Source organism: Fistularia commersonii, chromosome 14 (genome assembly GCF_037954325.1).
Source record: "Fistularia commersonii isolate RoL2024-O1a breed Wild chromosome 14, RoL_Fcom_v1.0, whole genome shotgun sequence".
NCBI lineage: Eukaryota > Metazoa > Chordata > Actinopteri > Syngnathiformes > Fistulariidae > Fistularia > Fistularia commersonii.
In genome coordinates, this window is record NC_141297.1 from 6,865,725 (window position 1) to 6,889,545 (window position 23,821).

The 23,821-nt window shown below is 47.0% G+C and overlaps 1 protein-coding gene across 17 annotated transcripts in view; it reads right to left on the minus strand.

The window, feature by feature from the left end:
* hspg2 (heparan sulfate proteoglycan 2) overlaps positions 1-23,821 on the minus strand; it is a 113,125-nt gene that overhangs the window by 15,446 nt on the left and 73,858 nt on the right. For 9 of the 17 annotated variants that reach the window (XM_086158912.1, XM_086158904.1, XM_086158910.1 and 6 more), the window contains 30 exons: positions 23,700-23,770; positions 23,547-23,611; positions 23,293-23,433; positions 22,157-22,348; positions 21,041-21,079; positions 19,119-19,385; positions 18,973-19,026; positions 17,576-17,659; positions 16,930-17,022; positions 16,761-16,853; positions 16,392-16,622; positions 16,190-16,303; positions 15,945-16,072; positions 15,267-15,353; positions 14,423-14,481; positions 12,656-12,820; positions 12,018-12,128; positions 11,828-11,931; positions 11,384-11,564; positions 9,009-9,068; positions 5,837-5,959; positions 5,587-5,739; positions 4,468-4,628; positions 4,149-4,226; positions 2,715-2,850; positions 2,475-2,626; positions 1,654-1,798; positions 818-961; positions 599-733; positions 275-456 (listed from right to left, as the gene is read on the minus strand). In XM_086158912.1, the coding sequence (XP_086015038.1) occupies positions 275-456; positions 599-733; positions 818-961; positions 1,654-1,798; positions 2,475-2,626; positions 2,715-2,850; positions 4,149-4,226; positions 4,468-4,628; positions 5,587-5,739; positions 5,837-5,959; positions 9,009-9,068; positions 11,384-11,564; positions 11,828-11,931; positions 12,018-12,128; positions 12,656-12,820; positions 14,423-14,481; positions 15,267-15,353; positions 15,945-16,072; positions 16,190-16,303; positions 16,392-16,622; positions 16,761-16,853; positions 16,930-17,022; positions 17,576-17,659; positions 18,973-19,026; positions 19,119-19,385; positions 21,041-21,079; positions 22,157-22,348; positions 23,293-23,433; positions 23,547-23,611; positions 23,700-23,770 (3,748 nt within the window). The remainder of the gene's footprint in view (positions 1-274; positions 457-598; positions 734-817; positions 962-1,653; positions 1,799-2,474; positions 2,627-2,714; positions 2,851-4,148; positions 4,227-4,467; positions 4,629-5,586; positions 5,740-5,836; positions 5,960-9,008; positions 9,069-11,383; positions 11,565-11,827; positions 11,932-12,017; positions 12,129-12,655; positions 12,821-14,422; positions 14,482-15,266; positions 15,354-15,944; positions 16,073-16,189; positions 16,304-16,391; positions 16,623-16,760; positions 16,854-16,929; positions 17,023-17,575; positions 17,660-18,972; positions 19,027-19,118; positions 19,386-21,040; positions 21,080-22,156; positions 22,349-23,292; positions 23,434-23,546; positions 23,612-23,699; positions 23,771-23,821) is intronic. The other 8 variants (XM_086158917.1, XM_086158901.1, XM_086158916.1 and 5 more) reach the window with 5 other exon arrangements.

A 23,821-nucleotide genomic window follows, 5' to 3' on the forward strand; every position in this document is an offset into this window, starting at 1 on the left:
CATGACGGCGTTCACAATCCCACGCCCTTTTTTGTTGATGTTGATTCTGCATTTCCATTTTTAGGCCATGAAGCATCAACAGTCCCTGCTAGTTTGGGGTCTCGGTCTACTTTTGGGGTCATTTCTTGTCCGATCTCCGGTCAGTTCAAATAAATCCAGGTCATTTTTACCAAATGCACGAGGACTCATGTAGTTCTCAGGAGTTCCGGTGAAATTATTAAACCCCCCCTCAACCCTCTACTGCGGTAAATACCGACACAGCCGGCGTCAGTACCTGCATGACGGCGTTGGACTCCATGGGGACGGGGCTGCTCAGCATGGTCTTGCGGTTGCTGTCCAATCTGTGCCAAGAGACCGAGGGGCGGGGCTCGCCGGACGCCTGGCATTCCAGGTTAATGGGTTCGCCCGCCCGGACCCTCACCGGCCCGACGGGGGTGACGGTGGCCACGGGAACCTCTGAGGGCGCAGACAAGAGCCGGTGAAGGGGGCGGCACTAGAGGGAGCCCTCGAGCAGCGATGGAGGCGTGAGCCGGAAGCTCTGGCGAACGGGTTTGCGGACTACTATGACTACTATAACGTCCATAAAAGGGTGGCGCACCTTTGATAATCAATGACACGATGGTGTGTGTGATGCCGAAGAGGTTGCTGGCCACGCAGCGGTAGGCGCCGTGGTTGGCGGGCTGGGCGTTGGTGATGGTGATGGTGGAGCCATCGGCGCCAACTCTGACATTCTCTGAAAAAGATGGGTGAAACGTAAATAGACAAAAACAAGATCCTGCGTGTGTGTGTGTGTGTGTTTGCATTTGTATGTGGTTACCTGGAAGAGGCAGGTTGCTGGCCAGTTTCCACTCCAGCCGGACCGGCTGGGCTCCGCTGTAGACCCTGCACCTGAAGCTGGCCGACTCCCCCACGCGCACCGCGGTACTGTGGGGCTCGATGGCGATGACGGGACTCTGAAGACCTGCGGAGAAAAAAAAAAAAAAAAGAAGGGAGAAGAAATTGTCAGTGAGCCATCATAAAAATCCTACACTTCGACCTCAACGCACATTTATATATTTATCTTTCTACTTATTTTTTCATTTATTAATTGATCTGCCTATTAACTCGTGAATTAATCAATTCATGAATTTATGTATTTATTCATTTATTTACTATTCATTTATAAATTTTCTCATTTGCTCCTTTATTGATGATTTAATCTCTTCATTTATTTATTCCTTCCTTCGCTTTTTTGTTTATGGATTCATTAATTGGTCATTAATTGATCTATTTATTTGCTCATTTATTTACTCATAATTTACTCATTTATTTATTCATCCATTTACTTATTTCTTCCTTTATTTTTGTATTTGGTTATTTATTTATCAATCTACTGATTTACTCATCTATTTATTTATTAATTCCTTTATTTATTTTTTCATTCATTTATAATTTGACAATGATTCTCGCCCATTGAAACCTTGTGATCTAAAACCCTGCCTCACACACACACACACACACACACACACACACACTCACACACATACACACACACACACACACACACACACCTGGTAGTTGTTTCACTTAATCAAAGAATGAAATCAAGACCCATGAGTTCTCCCTTGACCCGCACCTGCATTGTGACCCCCTTGAAGAGGACGGTCAACTCACGAGAGGAAGACGAAGTGACGGACACGGAGACGGAGGCCTGGCGGATCTGGGGGCCGGGGTTTCCAGAGACACCCTGCACGCGGCAGACGTACTCCCCGGAGTCATCCGGGGTGGCTGCCAGGATCCGTAGCTGGTTGCCAAGAATCTACGAGCAGCAGAGCAGCCGTGAACTCGGCGCTCCTCAGACGGGAGAGCAGAACCCGAACACTCCGACAGCTTACATCAACACCTGTCTGCCTTTATACGTCCAAAAAATCTAGATCTAGACGTGCGCCAAATACACTTGTGGTGGGATGGAGACACCGTGATGGATAGTGACCGGAGCCGGCCCGACAGAATAAGGTGGCCCGGCATCAAACCCAAAAGAAATCAAATAGTGTTGTGTTCACCGTTCATCTTTATTTATTTATACGACAACATAATGTGTAAACCAATTTAAAAAACTTAAAAAATACAAAAAAATCTGAAATACAATATAAACGCACTAATTGCAAAATAAAAAAATCCGTCAATAAGTGAATAAATAATATTAATAAATTATAAATACAATAAGGGGCCGGAGGTGGAGTTATTTGTTATTATTTCTTGTAGTAATACTAATTATGCAGTGCTTCACGTGTGAATCAATGTGAGATTTTCATTCAAAGAGTTAATAGTGATAACTAATTTGAACATAATTATATTGACACATCGAATTTTGTCCTGATTTTGTGGCGCCCCCTGGAGGCCACGGCAGCCCTTACCGCTGGCTCAACTTTCTCTGACGGGCCGGCCCGCCGTGGCGAAGATAATGTGAGTGCGAGTTTATCTATTTTCTCTACCTGATGGTTGGACGAGAGGCGTCCGCTGACTTTGGACCACGTGACCTGAGGAGGCGGGTTCCCGGGGGCCAAACAGTTCAGCTCCAGACTTTGTCCCTCCTGGACGTCGGCTATGGCCGGCTGGATGCTGACGGCCGGGGAGCCCGGGTCGGCTGCAGCGAGGCGGGCGGGCGAGAGGCCGAGTGAAAGAAAGTCCTCATGAAACGAACCGCGAGGGTCGGTCGGTCGGCGGCGTCTCACCTTTTTGCACGTTGACCTTGATGGGGGCGCTGTTGGAGCCGACGCTGTTGCTGCCGACGCACATGTACACGCCGGAGTCGGAGGTCTTCACATCGGGGATGAACAGAGTGCCGATGTCAGTCCGCTCCATCCGGGCCTTTGGAAGAGACACGGCGGGGAGAGACGGGATGAGAATTGGGACTCCGCCTCCCCGAGGCTCGTGCTGACGCCGCAACAACACGCCATAATTGTGCGTTTGAGGCGAAGCACGCTTACTTACCCGCCTCGCGTCCCCTGAAACAACACAAATACAACAGCGCTAGCTAAGAGCGACACAGAAGCGCTAAAGCAGAGTCTCTGAGGCTGGTTACGGCTACAGTTTGGTTCTGGGATATTTCTCAGCATCAGTTCTACGGCAGAAAGTGGGTAGAGTCGTGTTTTCTACGAGGTTACGATGTTAATCATCAGCGTCTCTACGTGATCGTCGTTGAAACCCAGCGAGGCTTGGGTGGAAACCGATGTCGGTTCGGTTGGTGGCGACGGGTCGGGGCGTGTTACTCTGAGGTCTCGGGCGCAAAGCGGTGATCGGAAACCGGCGTACGGCGACCCTTCGGTGTCGAAGACCATCGCTTTTTGTGTCGATGCAAAGCTGGGAACGAGCTTCTGTTAAGTTTGGAACCACCTCAAAGTGGAGGAGGGGAGGTTCTGGGGAAGGGTGGTGGAGGCGGCGGTGGGGGGATTACTGTATCCGGGGAGGGGGGGGGGGGGGGTTGTCGGGGCATCCGCGGACAAAGCCGCTTAGCTCCGGCCCATTCAACCGTGAGGGGGGGCTAAACCGAGCAGCGGCCGAGGCGGCCCGGGGGGCTCAGTGTGTGTCTGAACACATTGACGAGTTTTCAAAAGCGAGCCGTTTGCCAGAGCACACAGAATTTCTGCGTGGCCGCACGGCGGAGCCCCGGCTTTCCCCCCCCTGGGAAAGACTGACGCACGGCGGTGGCTCTCTGAGACAGAACTAAACGGGTCCCTCGCCTCGTCGAGGAGGAGGAGTAGAAACCAGACCGACACAAAGCCCTGGGGCGGGAGGTGCTGTGCCTGGCACACAGCAAAATATGTCTGGAATACCTACTGTATACTCAGCCATGTTTACACACGGTGTGGAACGATGGGAGTCGGGCCGTGGGGGTGAAGGTGCGATGTGGACGGGATTAAAAAAAAGAAAAAGACTATGGAAGGGGGTCATTAATAAAACGCAACATTTACAGCATGCAAGTACTCTAGGGATCTAGAGACAATTAGGCCGAACTAGTTGGGTTGAGCGTGGGGCGATCGGGTCATAGGGTGGGCTTCGGACCGAAAGACACATCATGCACTTAGTGGACGGTGTGCGGAGACGTAGTCAGTAGGAGGACGAGGGGTGTGGACTACGGGACAGACACAGTGGACAGATGGACAGACCTGCTGCTCCTCAATACGTCTCTGTAACACATCGAGACTGTTGGTTTTAAACTGATGGAAACCGTGAGAGGGAATGGCCTGAGCAAAACGTCAAATCAAAAAAAATTAAAAAAGGGAAGGGGGGGAGGAGACAAACAGACAGAAGGGAGGGGAAAATAGAGGCAAATGGTCAAAAAGGCTGGAAGTGACAGAGCATGTTTACAAACGGCATGCCTGCACCGGACAGGGGATGCACGGGAAACAGGTCAAATCCCACTGGTGGGCGAAGGAGGTCGTCGCTCGGTTCTCCATCGCCGCCACCGCCGAGCGGAGGACTCACCTGCGGGGGGATCTGTCCGCCGTTCTTCAGCCACGTGAGCTTGGGGGCGGGCGATCCGGTGGCGCGGCAGTAAAGCCTCAGGGTGTCGCCCTCGTGGACGTCCACGTTCTGCGGGCTGACCTGCACTTGGGGCTGGGTGCCCGCCGCCCCGGGGTTGGACTCTGAGCGCGAGGGAAGAATCGTTTTTAGCAGATTACGGATGACATCTTTCATTATTCCTGCTCGATGCCATCAGACTCTAGACTCCCAGACCTTTGGTCACTGAACTGGAGCGCCTTAGCTAACACACATTTCTGTGTTTTTACTAAAGCTTGTTTTCCTGTAGTTTTTGGGGGGATTTAAATTTTTCTTAAATGTATTTTTGTATTGAATTTTTTTTTTTTTTTTTTTTTTACTTTATCGCTTTTTGAAGTACCTGGCTGCGTTGACAATTTAATTTCGGTTAAGATAGTGATCTATCTATCTTTCCATTAATTTCTTTCGCATTTTTGGGCATCTTGTAGGTTTAAAATCTATCTATCTTTTTATCTCAAAGCCCTCCACCAACTTTAGCAACCGATATTACTAGTTGAAGAGCAACCTGGGTCCTTCACTTCCCCAAATATTTGACGAAGAATATTAACTAAAAAGATATGCAAATAGTTCTTCCTATTACCATCTTACTGTTGTTATTACTCTATCATTGGCAAACAGGCCACAATATCACCATTATTTCACGGTAAAATATGTATAACATATCTCAAATTGACACATATCTCTGGTTTCTTCTTGGTGCATGGAGAGAAGATCTACCCTTGATATACGGACAACGCCACCGTACCATCGGTGTTTTCTGTTCTGGGGGAGTGACAAGGTTTGGCACGATGCCTGAAAACTAAACAAGGAGTAAATCCCTATTAAGCCCCCTAGGGCCCGCGGGTGAATCGTCGGGGGATCAGGGAGCTGCTGAGCTGCGTGTCTGACACCGCATTCGTCACGAAGTGAACGATTTATGGTCCTTCACTTAAATCCACGTTTCTGAATGGACTCTCATCCTCAGATCTGCTTGTCTGTGTCACGAATAACGGTTAAAAAGGGTCGGCGCCGCGTCAATGTCGCAAAGACCAAAAAACATCGTACTTTGGACGAACAGGGAGACGCTGGCCTGGTGCTCGCCGTGGGTGTTCAGGGCTTTACAGGTATACTCTCCCTCATCTGCCACGTCCACCGCCGCCAGGGTCAGCACGCCGCCTCTTATCACCGCCCTCGGGCTCATCCTGTTCCCGGGACCTCCTGCAACGACCCCAGGCACACCCCAGACTCGGACCTTGGGTTCGGACTAGATCCCGCGAAGTACAGTCGGTATCGGTTCCGTCGCGGCTCGTCATACCGATCCATTCAATGGCGGGAGTCGGGTTGCCGGTGCCGACGCAGCGAAACTCGGCTCTCTGGCCCTGCTGGACATTGAGCATCGAGGGGGTGACGGTGGCCACGGGCTGGAACCCCTCTGCCGCTGCACAGGGAGAAAGTCGGTGAGCTGGGGTTGACAGATTTTTTTTTTGTTTTCCCAAAGGTACAATGAGTTCGATTGAGTTCAGAGGTGGAGCGGAAACTTGTGAAATCTTGTTGAATACCGGGCTGCAGGCCTATGCGAGATTACGCTGTGGTAACGTGTGAATCGATCAGACTGAGATGATCCCTGCTTGTGACACCACCTTCTCTCGGTCTTATTCTCAGACTGGATAAGGCGAGAAGCGGCATGTTTCCGAGGGCCGCCAAGGGCCGACGAGAGTGATTTCAGGTTAACTGAGCGAATCAGAAGCCCTTTCCGTGGGATGATTGGACAGTGGGTGTGCCAAGGGAGGATGATATTTTAGAAATATAACAATGTTCTAAGTGGCATCAGTGTGCAGTGGTATGAGCCTAAGTGGACACCTCAGATGTTGGGTTACAGTTGAGGTTGGACTCAACGTAAGGGGCGCATAATAAGGTCTCCATTAGTGAAAGTCGTGAAAGTTGGAGACAAGAAGTAACCCAGGCTGAAGCTCGTTGGAGGTGCAGCGCCAGTGTGCACAGTGTACATCTACACCTTCCAAATGACGGAGCGCTGGATTTTACTGACACCCACTGCACTGAGTCCCCGAAAAGAAATCCACTCCATTGTATTGGCCGTTAACATACTGTTTCCAAATCTGTTCCAAGATGCGTGGGCCACGCTCAGGCCCACAGCTGTCCAATAATCACTGCACCAGTCGAGTCCCTATCCGCCCAATGAGGCGTTACCTGAAGAGAATGCGTCCCATTTGGCGGGAGGAGTGAGGATAACATGACCAGCTGTTGGCGATCCAGCTGTTTCCAGACTTAACCTGCTGACTCAGAGAGGTTTTGGCCAGAGCTTAAATCCTTCTTTATACGCGAGAGGAACCTCCTCTAATTTTAGTGGAAGTAGATCCAAAACTACATCATATAGATTGGTGAAAGTTTCAGATTCCACATGCAAGAGGTAACATTATTGTCAATTTGGTCAGAACTTCCATATATCAATGTTGTATTTCCTTTCCATCTTAAATGTTTCCAGGTGCACTCAGACTGAACGAAGGCCTCGCGCCTCTGACACCAGTCTGCTCCGGTGTGATAGAACAGAGATGTGATGGGATGTATTGACAATATGGTATGATGTTTGAAGCCCAGATGATAACTACTTCAGCATGTTTCCTGAGGAAAAAAAATGAATAAGGAGAGAGAGAGAGAGGACAGAGAAGAAGGAAAGAGGAAGGGACACCTCCTGTTTCTGAATGTGGAGACGCTTTCACCCAAAATTGGGAATTATTTCCCTTCAAGACTGATGTAAAATGTAATTACGAGCCAGAATTCAATGCTAATCCAAAGGTTAGAGCCTGACCCATGTCTTCTTCAGGCATCTTTACCCAAAACTACTGTCCTTTTTCATAAAAATCCAACTCTTATTTGATTGAAAGGCGCTAAAATTTAAGTTTGTCAAACCAGAGCCTCAGAATCCCTGCTTATTTATTCTAATATGAATAGAAGCGTAAATAATGAACTAGCTGATGGCTAACTAGCTAAACTTCTCATCAGTTAGCTAGCAGAAGCTAGCAGATGAGTGTTCAGGTGAACATCCGTGAGCAGATGAAACATAAAACAAAGTTAGCTACCTTGTGGCTAAGTTATCAGCAGCGTGGTGCATATTTGGGTTGGTTAGCTTACCCACCTTCTTTCACGCATACTAACTTCATGTACTCCATCCATAAACCTCCCCTCTGGTCCTCCTGCCTGACGGATCCAACATCAGCATTCTTCAACCCAGATCTTCACCATCCCTTCTCTGTCCACGTCCAAACTATCATCTCGGTCTGACGTTATCTCCAGAACATCTAAACATGTGCCAACCCTCTGATGGATTCATTCTTGATCCTATCCATCCTCTTCTCTCCCAAAGAGAACCTCCTCATCTTCATATCTGCTTCCTGTCTTCTTCTCTGTTTCTAAATCGCTTTTTTTCCCCCCCACGCCTGACACTTTTCTCTCAACCATTCCCACCTGCCTGCCTGCACACATTTCATCACCTCTCCTCCACACCCTGGATCGCTCTGGACTGTTGACCCTAAGTACTCCAAATCCTCCACCTTCTTTATCTTCACTCCCTGTAGTCTCACCGTTCCACATGGGTTCCTTTCATTCGCACACATTTAATCTGTCTTTCTCCAGCTCACCTTCATTCAGGACATCTCTCCACCTTTCTAGGTTCTCCCCTACCTGCTGCCCGACCTCACAACACATCACAATGTCATCTGCAAACATCATTGTCTGTCAACAATGTCATCGGCAAGACTAGAAAGAAAAAAAAAATCACAATCAGTTATTAAAAAAGGTTCAAAACATAAATACTAATTTAAATGAATACTTTGTGTCAACCTGCTTGTTTTCACAGGAAGCCTCCATCTTATCTTTGACTTTCCTAATGTTCTTTTTATCCTTCTTTCTCTTGCTTTTGTGTAAATTCAAGTCATTTTTTTAAACTCTTGGAAAAACATTGGTCAGGCTCTTAAAAAAAAAAAACAACTTGAACCTAGTTTGAACTCTTAATTTGTCATTGGGATTATACTGGTGAATTTTCGATTCTCTTTTTTTTTTTTTAGATTTTATTGTTACAGTGTTTCCTGCATACATCTCGGTAATTTAAATAATCCGCAAAAGCCTGTCAGCGCGGATTAACAGCAGTGGAACATAAACTCGACATTCACGAGGAGTTGCCCGTCATTTCATGCACGCAGTGGTGGAACCCGAAGATCTAGGGGTGGAGGAGGGCCTGTAATGCTCATGTACAATCCGTTCACTGCGGACACGATGCATTTGGACGCACTTACGAGACTGCGTGATACAACTCAAACCGGACGTCGCCTCTGCATCTGTTTCCACGATGATTGTACATGAGCCGTACCGGGCCGCGGGTACGAACCGTGGTGCAGATGATGGGTGCATGCATGACAGTGAGAGTGACAGGCGGGGGGCCCCTCCAGGAAACCATGCCCATGCGGACTTACGCTTTCTGTGTCCTTCAAACATTTCATACGCTGTGTAAAACATCTGTGTCTGTGTGGCCTCTGGAGACGGGAAGGAGGGGGGAGGGGAGGGACAGGTAGACTGACAGGTCAGTTCTTCTCCGTGGCAACGGCAGTTTACCTCCCAGCTGACACCGAGCAGCAAGATATATCTCCCCATCTCCGCTCGGCACTCACTTTCCTGTTTTGCCGGGTGAATGTTTCGATGGCGCCTGTCGGGTGCAATCATCGGCCTTTCACACTTACCTCGTGTTGTTTCGTTGTGTTTTTTTATATCCAAAAGTCACCCTGCTCATTGTGTCATGTTATTATTATCACAATGTGGATGATTGGAAATTAGTAAAAACATCTAGTGGGGTGGGAGGGGTGAACACAAACTAGAAACAACAAATCTCAGAGATCTTATTCTGTGAGTTAAGAACCCGACCGATCAAAATGGATTTTCGTGCACGGCCGTTTGGGCCAGCTTGAGCTTAGCCTTCAAAACGTACCAGATTATGGAAGAATATATATTGGATTTGACATAGAGAAAGACATACATAGAATGATTTAGCATCTGAATGGGAGCCGCAAATAGACTCAGACCCAAAGATAATGTTGGTGCTCAGCTCGGTGCCTTCAGGGCACTCAGACACAAAATCATCACATTTCCTAATGCGAAACGCTCATATTGGCGGAAAAAAGACGGAAAGATAAATTCCTCCCGGCTATTTGCCGAGTAGATCAAGATACACAAGATAATATCGGCCGGGCTCTTTGGCGAGTGAATCAAGATACACAGAAAAAACAAAAACGTACAGGCAGCACAAAGTACATAGCGTTTGCATCTCAGAGACATGCAGGTTAGTAGCAAGAAGCAGGTTAAAAATAAAACATTTAAATGACACGTGGGTGCATCTCAGCCTTGTAAAACATGACAAACAAAAACCATACAGCTTGTGGTGATCCCCATGGAACGAGCCCCGTTCGTATCCTCATTGTTTTAATCGGTTTCACTCTTTTCTTTCACAAAATATTCTCATTATATGATAAATTATATCATCATATCATATTTATGATAAATACATTACAGTGTGACATGTGAACATTACATGGATTGGACAAAGATTTAGGAGGAATTTCAAAAAAAAAAAAAAAAAAAAAAGAAAAGCAACCAGCTGATAAAGAGTTTAACTTGTGATAAACAAACACAAAAACAAAACAATTTCAAATGCTAATTTCGCCTCATAACCCCCCAAAAATAACAAATTCAAACATTTTTAAAATATCTGATTTCACGGAAACATGTTTCAGTCGTTCCAAAATGTGCCAACAATGTTGAAAAATTGAAATCCCCCCCCCAAAAAAACAATAAAAAAACAAAACTCATAATATACAACTGTGGCTGATTTTTTTTTCCTCTTAAATATGAGAGACGTAACACCTGCGCAGGAATGAAGTTACAAAAGTACAAATACACGATTACAAAACCGAACGACAGGTTGTCACATCTCATAGCACCGTTTGTGTTTCTGTTTTCGGGTCGACATTCGTAATTGGGAGGATGGGGGTGGGTGGGTGACACAGCTCCAGGGGGCAATACTGTGGAAACAGAAATCTGGGAGTAGCGGCTCTTTTCCTACATCTCCTCTCGCAGATTTTTTTTTTTTCTTTTTTAAGTTGCCTTTGCCGCCGCAACACTCTTCCTCCTCGCCGTCACCCCACTACAGCTCAGGCAGGGAGGACACCCCCGGGAGCCCAGAGACACATAGCGGAAACCCAGCCAAACCAAAATTAAAAACAAAAATACCCTCTGATCGATGAGCAAATACACCATCACCAATTAATCTGTGTGGAAATTAAAAAAAAAGAAAAAGAAGGAATTGAAAAATGTGAGCGGACTGGAAATCACTCGGCTAAAGCCTGCTTTGAGTGGCCGTTAGTTAAATCCAAATCTCCGTTGCGGTCTAGCCCATCAAGAAAACCGCGTTCCCCTTAGTTTTAGCCTGAACCCACAAGCTGTATCTGCTCACGTGTGAAAAGCCAAGGAGGGCCTATGATTAGACTCATTCCAAATAAAAACAAAAAAAAAAACCACCCAAAACAAACAAGCAAACAAACAGAGTGCAGCAAGAGGAGCTGGGCGGCCGGGAGACGGTGAGGCCGAGGGCAGAAGCTTGGGGTGGAGTTAGAGCTGAGAGCTTATTATGGGGTTAACCCGGAGCTGAGCGTTCACAGTGCACATTGACAGAGCAGACAGGCATGCACCATTCCAAAGCTGCGGGGAGGAGGGGGGGCAGGGGTACGACTACGGGAGAGCCAGAGCTGGTAGGGTGGCCGGTGGCGGGTAACGGAATGCGGTGCCAAGGATCACGAACCTGGCACGTAGAGGACGGCATTGGCCTCGTCCATTGCAAACATGTTGGAGCCCGTGCACGAGTATACGCCCGCGTCCTCAGGCTGCACGTTCTGGATGGTTAGGATGCCGTTGAAGTCCATGGCCCGGTTGGGGAGCTTCCCATTGCCCTGCCGGGTCCAGACCAGGGTGTAGGCTGGCGACTGGGGGGGGATAAGCAGTTTGAAGACACACACACGCACGCACGCACGCACGCACGCACGCACGCACACACACACACACACACACACACACACACACAGATTCAGACCCGATTCAAGACATAGGGGGTTACACTACTGCAATCTGGAGATGGAAATGGGTGTGAAGTTGATGTTAAGACAAGCTTAAAAGCTAAGCAAAAATGTGAAATTCCTGAAATATCTGTTTAACTATTTCAAAAAAAAATGTAAACGGAGCTGGTTACCTTGCTCTTGGCGGTGCAGATGAAGCTGACTGTGGACCCTACCCTCACACTCTGGGCCCGGGGTTCCTCCACCGTCACCTCGATGGGTTTGCTCGGGGCGCCTGCTGTGATGTTCAGAGGGAGAGGACGGTGTGAAAATGGTGGGACGGCGATGGCGGCGGTGACTCTGACACTGGGACCGTGTACGCACTGGTGACCAGGATCTCAGCGCGGCTCCGGTTGGTGCTCTGCTTGTCCCTGCAGGTGCAGATGTAGACGCCGCTGTCGCCCGGCTGGACGCTGGGGAAGTACAGCTCGGCGCCTGAAAACACAAGAGTGTATCAGTGCAGTTGCTATGAAGCCTTTTTATGCTGACTGTGTGTATAATCATCTGCAAAATCTGAATATACATATAATTGTGTGTGTTGTATATATACACATGCTCATATAATAGAACATTGATGTTCAATTGATGACCATTTAAATTCAATAATTTCAATCAATTTATTTATATTTATATATCCAGATTCTATAGATATTTTACTATAATTTGTTCTAAAATCAAATGCAGTATGTAGGCAGATTTAGGCGGTTTCTTAGCTGATTTCTAACGTGTGTATATATAAATATACATATGTGAATTTACTATGTCTCGAGTTGAATTCAGCAGCACCCTACTCCCACTGTACACAGTGTTGACGGAGCACAGCTTCCCCTCCCGAGCCGCCGGATGGTGGACCAGAATCTCCTCGACGCCCACCGGAGGTAGAAACGGAGCCGGAAAGGCTCGATAGGACCCATGTGACTGTGGATGTGGGGCCAGGAAGTGTAACTTGACTCCGGCCGTACCTTGTCTGCGTCTGTCTGCACTGGAAGAGATGGGGCGTCCATCCTCCCGCGACCAGTAGAAGTAGTGCGGCGGCGATCTGGACACCTGGCAGCGCAGGGTGACGGGGCTGCCCTGGGTCACCACCACCCTCTCCGGATAGACGCGCACAACCAGGGAGGCTGCGGCTACAGAGACACGGGATTAAAGCGGGACAGAACACGGGCTGGAATTCCGACATCCACGTCGAAATGGAACAACACGATTTTCGCAAAACCAGCAACGCAGACATTCGTTGTGTTGAGTCTGTCTGCTTCGTGCTTTGTGTTGCCCTTTTTTATACGACTGCTGTTCTTTGTCTCCTGTTTATTTTGTGTAGGCTTTTCTATGTTTTCTGTTGTCTCGTGCCTCTGGTCAGTTACAGCATATGTTTTTTGTAATATGCTCTCTTTTGTAATATATAACACACAGCAAGTTTGCATATGGTGTTGTGTTTCATCTGCTGATTGATATGCCTGTTTGTTGTCTGTTGCTTGTGATGTGAGGCCTGTTCTGAGGTTAATGTTGCGGGTTGAGTTCGTTGTTTGTCGTTGGCTTTTTTTTGTTGAGAGTTTAATGTCTATTGTTTGTACTATGTCTGTTTATGTGCTGCTTGATATGTGTTGTCTTGTCTGTTTTCTGTTGTCTGGCGTGTCTCTTAAAGTTGTTTGATAGATCATCTTTTGTTTGTTTGTCTCTTTATTTTTATACGCCTGTTGTTTGGTGTCTGTTAAATTGTCGTGTATTCTGTCTTATGTTGTCTGTTGTTCAATGTGTGTAATATGTCATTTTTATACCCTCTATTGTAGTTTATCCGTTGCAGTTTGTGACTTTTCTGTTGTATGTAATAGTTTTTCTGTTACTTGTTAAATGTTGGAGTTTGTCTGTTGTTTCTTGTCTGCTGTAGTCTGTTTTTTGCAGTTTGTTATTTTTTGTCTGTTTCTCGCTCCCTGTACAACTCAAGACACAGGGTTGCCAGTTTTTCTGTAAACTGTCTCCACACTTTTTCAGGACATTTAAATCTACATTTACAGCAACTGCTCACAGTGGTAGCAGCTATTTCAACCATATTTTCAAGTGATATATTTTGTTCATTTGAAGGAAATTTCCCTGAAGTTTTCAGTTGAGTTGTTTAAGTAAATATTATTTTTACATCTTGTTTTGTTATTCTCCTGGGATAATTGAAAAAACAGTGCAAAAACGTTCTCACTACCAAGCACTTTGTGAGGCAGTTTCCATTTTATGTTTCACATTTCCGCTTCCACTGTCTCGACAGCTTGAGGCTACGTTGGTGCCAAATTTTATGGTAGAGAATTTTCCTGTGTTTTTTTTATGATTTAAAGCACCATTGTGTGCCGGTTTCCACAATCACTGTATTTTTGCAGTTTCCATGTACCTTTACTCTTCTTTTAAAGTAATTTCCCTTGAATCCTGAGTGACTTCCCTTTAGGCATTTTAGAGACAAGTGCTTTTTTAAGAGTTTGTTCATGTTAGGGTTATTTTAATTGTGACAACTTATTTATTCTTAAATATTCTTTTACCTCCTATGAAAAAGGGGAAACTTTGGACATAAATTTTGAACGTTAATAGCCTTGAATTGATCCAATGCTGTGAAATCACAGCTCGGTGGAACTGTAAGGTCCTATTTTCTGGCCTCCTTGAGTTTCTTTGAGATTGACCTTCTACAGTTCCCCCTCTTTCTGTCACGGTTTGACTTGTGTGCGCTAGAACGCTCCACCCGCGGACCTCACCATCGTACGGGTGACACTTCAGCCTCTCCTGTGGGTTGCCGACGTATCCGGGGGCACACCTAGAGAGGGAGGCGAAGAAAAATGGGAAAGATTCAACCACAGACAGAAGAGCACGTCTAAGAAGATCAAGAGAGCGACTGGGAGTCCCAGACGCGTTAGTGACTTCTCCTTCACTTAACAGAGCAGAACTTTATCCGTTGGTCATAGCACAGTGGCTAACCAAGTAACCAAACAACTGCTGTCGTTTTATATGCAACACTACACACATAAACAATGGAGGACATTGAGGTTATGGTGGATTTACTGCTAGGTGACAGTGAGTGCCAGTAATGGCCATGCTAGCATGTAACACTCTTAGAAGTTTTTAGAAAAACAGGAGGTTTGATTCAAGTATCGCACTCTGTGATGACATTCTCTGGCCAATCAGCAGCTGGCCATCTGTCAATGCGCCATTTTGGTATCGGCTTGCACTCGATTGGATCCTCACCAGCAGGTACCAAGAAAGTGGCGGGTATCAGGTATTGACCCTGATGAAACCCAAAAGAACCCGGTCAAGTGGAGTCGTGCTGGAAACGTCTCATGCAAGCACTCAAACCGACTGGTCACTTGGACCTGGAGTAGGTGCCATGGTTTGGGGCCAAATGTAGGTTAAGGATAGGGATATTATTTTCTCTAGCAGTCAATGGCAATCAAATAACTGCACCATCACATCTGCCGAAGGTGTCCGGTTCTGCAACAGGCTGCAGAGGTGCTGGACCAGGACTTGGCACACCAGGAGAATCTCACACCCAATCACTGGAAAAAGCAGACACGAGTCCACCATCTTGAAACCACATTGTCTTACCGCTCGCAGTACTGGCCGGTGTATCCGGGCTGGCACGCCGTGCACTGATAGCCTCCATTACCCAGGCTCTCGCAAGTCGGGGAGAACCTGTGGTGAGAGACAGGAGGCAAAGATGGTCCTCAGCACAACAAAACCGACAAGTTAGTCAACGCTTACCTTCCCAGCGCGGGATTTTTCTTTGATGGTAAATAGACCCATGGTGTTGAAAACAGATTCAGGCAGGTCATTTTGCCCCAATTTAGGTTTACCTTTTTGATCCTTCTTGCAATTCTTGATATTTTCACATGAATCAAGAGAAGGAAGTAAAAGAGTTTATCAAAACAAAAGTGGGACCAGGCTGAGAGAAGCCAGACGATTTCATGACCATGTTTTCTGGATTAGATTAGCCAAGTCGGCCTTAAACCGTGGTAATTATGTGGTGCAGTCTTTTTTCTTCTAACTGGCACCACGACTCATTGAAAGGAAGTAACTGGATACGAGGGGGCTCTTTGTGGAGGAGTGAAAAGGCAGCCCTCAGTTTTAATTGGCTGAAAATGCCAACGTCGAGGACCAACTATGAGATTTTACAGGAAGGTGTAATTTGCCGTAAACGTGAGTACGTGAGGCCAGACCAGCCTGGTATTAGGCTGTTGGGGGGGGGGGGGGGGGGGGCAGAATAGCCTGAGTTCCACGACTCACTGGTTTTCTGGGTCAGTGTGAGGGCAGGCGCAGGGCTGGCAGTCCTCTGGAGTGCCGACGGTCGGGTCGCCGAAGAAGCCGGGAGCACACTGCTCGCACAGCTCGCCGCGGGTGTTGTGGAGGCAGCTCTGCAGGGGTGGATGAGAGCTGGTCAGATGCTGGATGTGTAGCGGGGTGAATGGCGGTACGATTCTACTAATATCTGATAAGAATCCAAAAGTGTGTGCCGCTGCCGGGGCACGTACCATGCAGATGCCTGTCTCAGGATGGCAGGAGTCTGAGTGGCCATTGCACTCGCAGAGCTCGCAGTGGCCCAAGTACAGACCGCCGCCAGTGCGAGTGTACCCAGGTGCGCAGTCCTGAAACAGATGTGATGTCGCTTAGACACATTTTGACAGTGAATTCATTGATGTCTTATTTTTGATGGTACGGTCCGGGGGTAGTTACCTGGCAGGAAAGGCCCTGGTATCCTGGCGGGCAGCGGCACTGCTCCACCTCCAGGGCCTGAGCCAGGCCGCTGTAGTTGGGCACCGCAACCTCCATGCTGATGTCCGAGATGCTGGACGAGCGCATCTCGGTGGAGTACGACGCTCGGATCAGGACGTCGTCCAGGTCGGCCAGGACCATCATCAGGTGCTCTCGTGTGGCAGGCATGCCATCAGGGCGGCGCCAATTTTCCTGCCAATCAAGACGTTGAATATTTGAAAATAGCTTACAAAGTCCTTATTTGAGTTTGAGATGTAAATTGTGATTGTTGGCAACACTAGATGATATAAATATATATATGTATATATGTGACGTCAGGGGTCATGTCACCTCTTTGAAGATAATCTCGAACTGCTGGGACTCTCGACCGCCCTGCTGCCTCCTCTGCCAGGGCTGTCGTGCCACTAGGGTGATGTCATTTCCCTGCAGGAACAAACGAAGGTCAGCCAACGGTGGCCAGATAGCACAGCCACAGGCTTGGTGGCGCAGCGCAACTCACGATAATCTGGACGTCCGCGTCGTCCAGCAGCGTCCCCCTCGGTCCCGCCACATAGAAGATGGTGTACTTCAGTTTGCCGCCATAGGAGCCCACCTGGTGGGGAGGAGAGACAGCGATTTAAGAGGGCAAGTGGCCCGACACCAGGCTTTGCTTTTTGTCGAAGCGGTGCACTTAGCTTTTCCCAAATGCCACGTCACACACAGGATTTGAATAAAATAAATAGATGTTTACCATTGCCACAGTAACATGACTTAGATACGGGGGTCATAACGCAGCTGATTGAATGCGTGTACATTTGTTACCTAAAACAAATTAGGTAACAAATTTGAGCTGATATGTGAGTTTGTAAGTCTAATGGAAAACATACATAGACTGTACATGTATGGGGTGTGGGTGTATATATAAGTGTGATTCTGTATAGTTTTGTGTGTACTTGTATGTATATTATATGTATATGGTCTTATCACCAGTGTCAGGGCTTCTTGGTTTTGTCATTCAAAAATAAAAATAAAGCGGATTAAGATGAAGAAAGGCATAGGGGGTCCATGGTAGCTACAGGGCCTTGCAAGGCATGGAGGGGGGGGGGTTAAAAAAATGTAGCAATGTTTTTCCGTGACCTCACAGGCCAAGCCACATCTCCGGTTACCTTATCCCCCTTGTAGCCGGCCGGGAGCTGCCAGTAGAGCACGTCGTCCTGCCGCGAGCTGAAACCTTTGTAGACCAGAGAGTACTGGGAGAGGCAAGGGAGGAGGAAGAAGAGGGAGGGTGTCGGAGAAAGAGCAGCAGACATGGAGACAGAAGAGGTAAGGTCGGAACCACACAGGGAGGCGGGCGGAAGCAGAAGAAGAAGCAGACAAAAGCGTGACATGCAGCTATGCTGTACCATGTTTAAGATCTCAAAAGTCCTCTCTTAGCGGACAGGCTGACCCGCTACGCTTCCTGAAAACTATAATAATTTGAAAATGGTAGCTCCAGATGAGTTCATTCTTGCGCCGCTTTTAAGCAGACAACAAATGACAGGCCGCCATTGAAGCACCAATGCTCTAAGTGGAAGACTGCTGTCACTGAGCTGACAAGGGTTATTTACGAAATCACAAAAAAACAACCCGCCCTCTCCTGTTTCTTTCAGTGTTCCTGTTATCGCAATTTCTAAAACTGCTGTCCAGATGTTCTTTAATGGCCACTTTGCTTTAGGGAAAAAAAAAAAAAAGGAATTGTTTGGGCTCTCCCAGGGTCTAAATTTGTGCGCGCACACCCCTTGGGGGGATGCTCAGAAAAGTCCGTAAGAGTAACAAAGAAAATCAAAGTGCAAATACAGATTAGGCGCTCTTTCTTTCGATACGAATCTGTAAAGAAGTTTTACATGCTTGGAATTAGCCGCTAGCACTGCCTGCTAGCCAAGCCGATGGGGATTATTATGATTTGCAAATATGGCCATTCCTTTAAGAGCTTGATACTCATGATGCGGAGAATAAGACAAAAAGATAGACACCCTCCTCTTCCCTGTTTTTGTAAACAGCAGGCACCTTGCGCCTGTTAGCTTAGCCCAGTCAATGACACTGTTAATCTCAAAACTCCAAAGTCATCAAATAGGCCTTCACACAACTGCAGATAACCGCGGTGCACACATGGTGACTCATGCATCCACAACAAGCAGCCAGCTGACTGGGGAGACCAGCACTGAGGGAGGGGACGGACAGCTGGATGTGAGAAGTCCTGGAGACCAGAATACTGCCTTCTCTTGGAGACAATGGTTGTGACGCTCCATAAGTCCAAAGAGGCATTTCAAATCACAACAGTGTCTCTCTTTTCAGAAATCACTGCCTGGTCACTGGAGATAATCCGCCTGTGAGAGGTTTTGTTCAATTATCTCAAGTGATTGGGCCACGGCTTCTGGAAAGTGATCCAAACTCTCTGTGGCTAAAACCATTAGACATGCAGGGCCCCGTTGTGTTCACCTGCTTTTTTAGACAATCACAAAGCAACTGTCCAAACATGCAATTTTGTTCACCAAAACAAGCAATTCACTTCATGGTCTGGTACCTTCCTGTTGCCCTGTGATGACCCAACAGAAGTCTTGCTCCCTGTGTTCCTCCACTGTCAGTTGGCAGGAAAATCACATCGCAGAGAGAACAGGTCAACCATGGTAACAAAGACACAAAGCCACCATGATCTTTAACAGATCATACCTGCAGCTGAGCGTGGCCCGGGGAGGAGGGTTGTATTCTGGTGGGTCTCACCGGAGAGGAGAAACCAGAAGGTGGTGATGGCGGGCTCGATTTCCACAAAGACCACCGAGAGGAAGAAGAGGAGGAAGAAGCTGGAGCGCGGGAATAGAACGAGGAAGAGGATCTGGAGGAAGAAGACGGAGGAAAGAACGGAGGAGGACCGGCTTGTGGAGCGGAGAAGTTCGAGAGAAGAGCCCAGATCTGATCATCCTGCTTCCTGACATCAACCTGAGGGAGGTCCATTCACGGAGACACAGATGATACGTAATCAAGTCAACGGTCAAGATGGTGACAGACGGGCTTTATCATTATGTTCTGGCCACAATGTCACACTAGAGTACATAACTGTCAGCTGAGCATGCTGGGTTGTGCATTTTAGTTACAATCATGTGTCAGTCCCTGGCGAATTGTCGGCAGAAGTGAAAGCACACAGATCAAACACCCGAATCAACAGCTGTATGCCAACGCCAATGTTTGACATCCATGGCCATGCAGGAGCGAAACAAGGTGAGTCAAACCTCCAGGCACTTGGGACGGAGACTAATGGTCTCAACAAAGGCAGAATGATTCTACTTTTCAAGTCTTTTACGATTTTTTGGTTTAGTACAATGGCCCCGAGGGTCAAAATACAATTGTGAGTTTTCGTGGTGAATCATATTTGCTGTTTTATTGATTTGTATTTTCTCCCAACTGTAAGTTTTAGAGCCAGGGTATTTGCTGGATCTTTTTATGCACTTGACTTTGTGATTGGTTGTTTTTCTGTGATTTTTCCACCACTGTGTTTTCATATGATGTTCAGACGCTGCTGCAAAGCGCGAGTAAATCAAATTGAAAATCTGTTGACTGCCAGACATAAACTGAAGGCTCGGAGAGGTGACCCGGACGATTAAAGGCAGTTCTCCATTCCCGTGTTTTTCCAGGTTGCGATGCACGTCTCTGATGCGAAGCCTGCTAACTTGGCAGATGCTAGTTGATTGTCATGGCTAACTTTCATCGAACCCACAACCATCTACGGTCGGAGTAAAACTCCCAAATGCCTGACAGACTCTTCTGGATCTGTCGGGTGTCCCTGCGATCGGAGGCAATTAGGCTTCCAGTGAAAGCATCCTTCCTGAGCTGCTCCACTGGCAAGTACCGGTCGCTCTAATGATGTGGATAAAGCAAACTCTTTGATCACTTTCCTTATCACTGAGCTGACGGTATTTGGGAGTGTTGTGGCAGCGTTACTGAACCAAAGTTAAAACGTATGAAGCTCTTTAATGGACCATTAACACCCGATCCTTTTACGTGGGATGCACCGCGGGAAAAAATCCCCCCCAAAACAAAATGCCATTTCTCGTGTGCTCGCCAGGGTGGTGTCAAGGTCAGACTTGAGACTGAATTGCACACTACAAATATGAAAAAACAAAAACCAATCATGCTTTGCAAAAGAAGATTCCGGTGACTTGAAACAGCAGGGAGTGCATCCTTCATGTGTGAATCAAGCGTGAGTTATTCAACTCCAAAGGCCATTGAAGTCTTGGGAAATGCTAACAGTTAGCTCTGACCAGTAAGCATAGGGCTGGGCCATGCAGCAGTACTGAACATCACCGTACACAGCACCATTGTGATACATGATTTCTGTGTGTGACGACATTTGGATCGTTCATTGCCATAGTTAATTTGGTCGGTTTTGGAAATAATAAGCCTTGTATGAATTGAAAGGCAAGTTAAGTTGTTCATTCCTGTTGCATTCCGTGGTACAAAAAGGTGAATTAAAATACCGACAAAAGCGTCCTCAGAGATACAGTGATATTTTTTTGATGTGATTTTCCACCCCACATCACCAAGCCCTTTGCCGACATTTGCCTCAACACAACAACCACTGACAGGCATCGTCGTACCTGCTCGGCCCTTTTCATACGGCCAGACAAATAACCTTTCTGTACACAGGGAAAAGTGAAAAAAAGGAAAAACAGGAGAGAATGGTGTTATTTAGCTTCGCACCTGCTCCATTTTGCGTCACACATATTTGACAGATGAAGAAATGTAGAAAAACAGAAGAGAACAAGCACGGAAAGAAAGACTGAACAGGGTTTGTTTTCTTTTTAAGCGAAAGTGAGTCAAGGCAGCAATAGAGCAAAGGTGGTCTACAGGTTTCAGGCGAGCGCCATGTCGACCGCGACTGTGGATTCACACCGAAGGATATGCGAGCCAAGAAGCAAGGCTAAACATAGACCTGTCAATCATATGGCCACAATGAACCACCAAACTTTTCACTCTTCTTTCACGCCTATGGACAATTTTGTCATTGCCTCATTCAGGTCTTTATATAAAAGATTTTTAGAATCGCCACTTTGCTGATTCACCAACCTTAGCCCGAATGAACATACGTTTCTTCATCCTTCCAAATTAATGTCAATCATCTAGTGAATGGAATACAAACTTGATATGGGTACCAATGGAAAGCCCCCATTTATCAGAGCCCTAACCCTAACCCAATTGGGTAGGCCACTGAAAACAAGGAGGGGGTTGGTCCAATTTCCATTGGATCTCTGATACCATTCTTTAGATAACCATTTTTGAGGACTGCCACTCTGGTGATGGTGGTCATTAGGTTTTAAATGGGCTGATGGATGGAGAACTGGAAGAGAACCCAGGCACGCAGGAGGAGAACAAGGAAACTCCGGGCTACAACTGGAATCGAGTCAGGAGCATTCTTGCTGAGACAGCTGCAGCTCTGCACCGCGGTGCTGCCCAGAGATGGGACAACTAACACCTATTATAAAATTTCTATTAAAAGGAACATCCAAGAAACACAGACTGGATGATAAAGAAATAAAAACTTGTAAACTGAATTTGTATGCGATTTTAAGGACTACGTTCTTGGCGGACAAGCTAATTCGCTTGTATCTGTGGCTGATTGAACCGACTGACGTCTCAGTAGATCTTTTGGCGTGACCTCACTGTAAACATCTCTGGGGAAAACCGGGCTGGATGTGCCCTCCCGAGACGCTGACCTTGTCACCCTGGTAGGCGTCAGGCAGCTGCCAGTAGTGAGGCTCCTGTCCCAGGTAGTCAAAGTTGCTGTAGGAAAGCTGAGTGCCCTCAGTGGAGACTTCCACCGAAAAGCCGGTGGGGATGCGGTTGGTGCGCTGGCGGTTCACAAGAGCGAATCCCTGGAAGTTCCCGGGAGTGAAGACTGTGGACACCTGCAGACACACAGCTACGCTTCAAACCAGAGGAACAGAGCAAACTGAAGGTTGCTGGAGTTAGTCAAGAAGAAGAAAAAAGGTCTGCTCGCCCACGGAGGACTTTGCTGTAGAAATCCTTTTATCCAAGCACCATTTTTTATACTTTCTTTCCTTTAAGTTTTCTCTGTGCAGGGGAGATATCAGTCAAAGGCACAGATGGAGGCCGTTTCAGCAGCTTGGGGTCCCCTGGGGCCCTGGCCAGGAGGGGGCTACTTGCACAAACCGAGGCCACAAACTTTTTTTTTCCTCAGTTTAAATGTGTAATTCAGTCCCCGATGTGATCTTTGTTGCATTACTGCTTTAACCCAAACCAAAATCTAGTCTTGTCGTAGGGGTTACTTTTGATTTTTAACTCTCTGATCTATCCTTATCACTGACTGTGTACATATTCCTGAAGTCAGAACCCCTGTTTAGCTTTCAGGAGTGAAAAAATGAATTAATTACGAATTGCATTTTATTTATTCAGTGTTCCAAAATGGGGATTAAAATATTGAAAGAATCTTCTTCTAATAAAAGGTACCCAATTTTCAATTGACAATTATTGTCATGAATACCTGTGTCCTCGGACATTTTGATTCCAATGCAACTGACAATTAGATATCTTTATAAATCTGTGTATCAATAAATTTCATTTGAAGTGAACTGACCAATAAGTTACCAGAAAAATGTAAAATAGCAGGGCTTTTACAAACTTTTTCACAACTGTTGTATTCCCCAATAGTCGAATTGCTTGCGGTAATCGGAATTTTCGGAAGAAACTCGCACCAAAACAATGATTGACCATCACACCAGATGGGAGGGAATGTTATGTTGTTGGTGTTTTTGATTTTAATTTTTATATTCAAGAGGTCCCGTCTTTAAGTTGGAGAGCACGGCACTGACCAGGGTCTCAAGAGTCTCACCAGGTCTCTGTAGTAGGTGGAGCTGGAGCACTGCTGGGTGACACCCATACAGAAGCAGGACAGGCAGCCATCTTTGTTCAACGGGCTGAGGTGGAAGGTTCCAGACTTGCAACTGGAGCAAGACGGGCCTTCAACATTCATCTGCAACACAAAGAAAGCTGTATCATGTGGGATCGCTCTCTTACTTATACACGAAAAGCCGGAACTTGGGGATAGAAAATGGTCGCCGTTGACAAGAAAGCATGCAGGATCACCTTGCACTGGCACCTGCCGCCGCTGCAACCATCGCTCCCCCGTTGATCACAGTTGTAGCAGTTACCTACAACGGGTCAGGAGATCAGACAGGACTCCTTTTCATTCAGGACTATGTATCTTTAATTTCTATGGCTCTAATGGAAACAGTTTACCATTGACTTCATTGTCGCCGACAGTACATCTCTGTCCCAGTGGCGGGTTGCCATTGTATCCAGGGGCACATCTGGAATCAAAAAGAAAAATAGACAAAACCCTTGAGTAAACATTTGCAGTT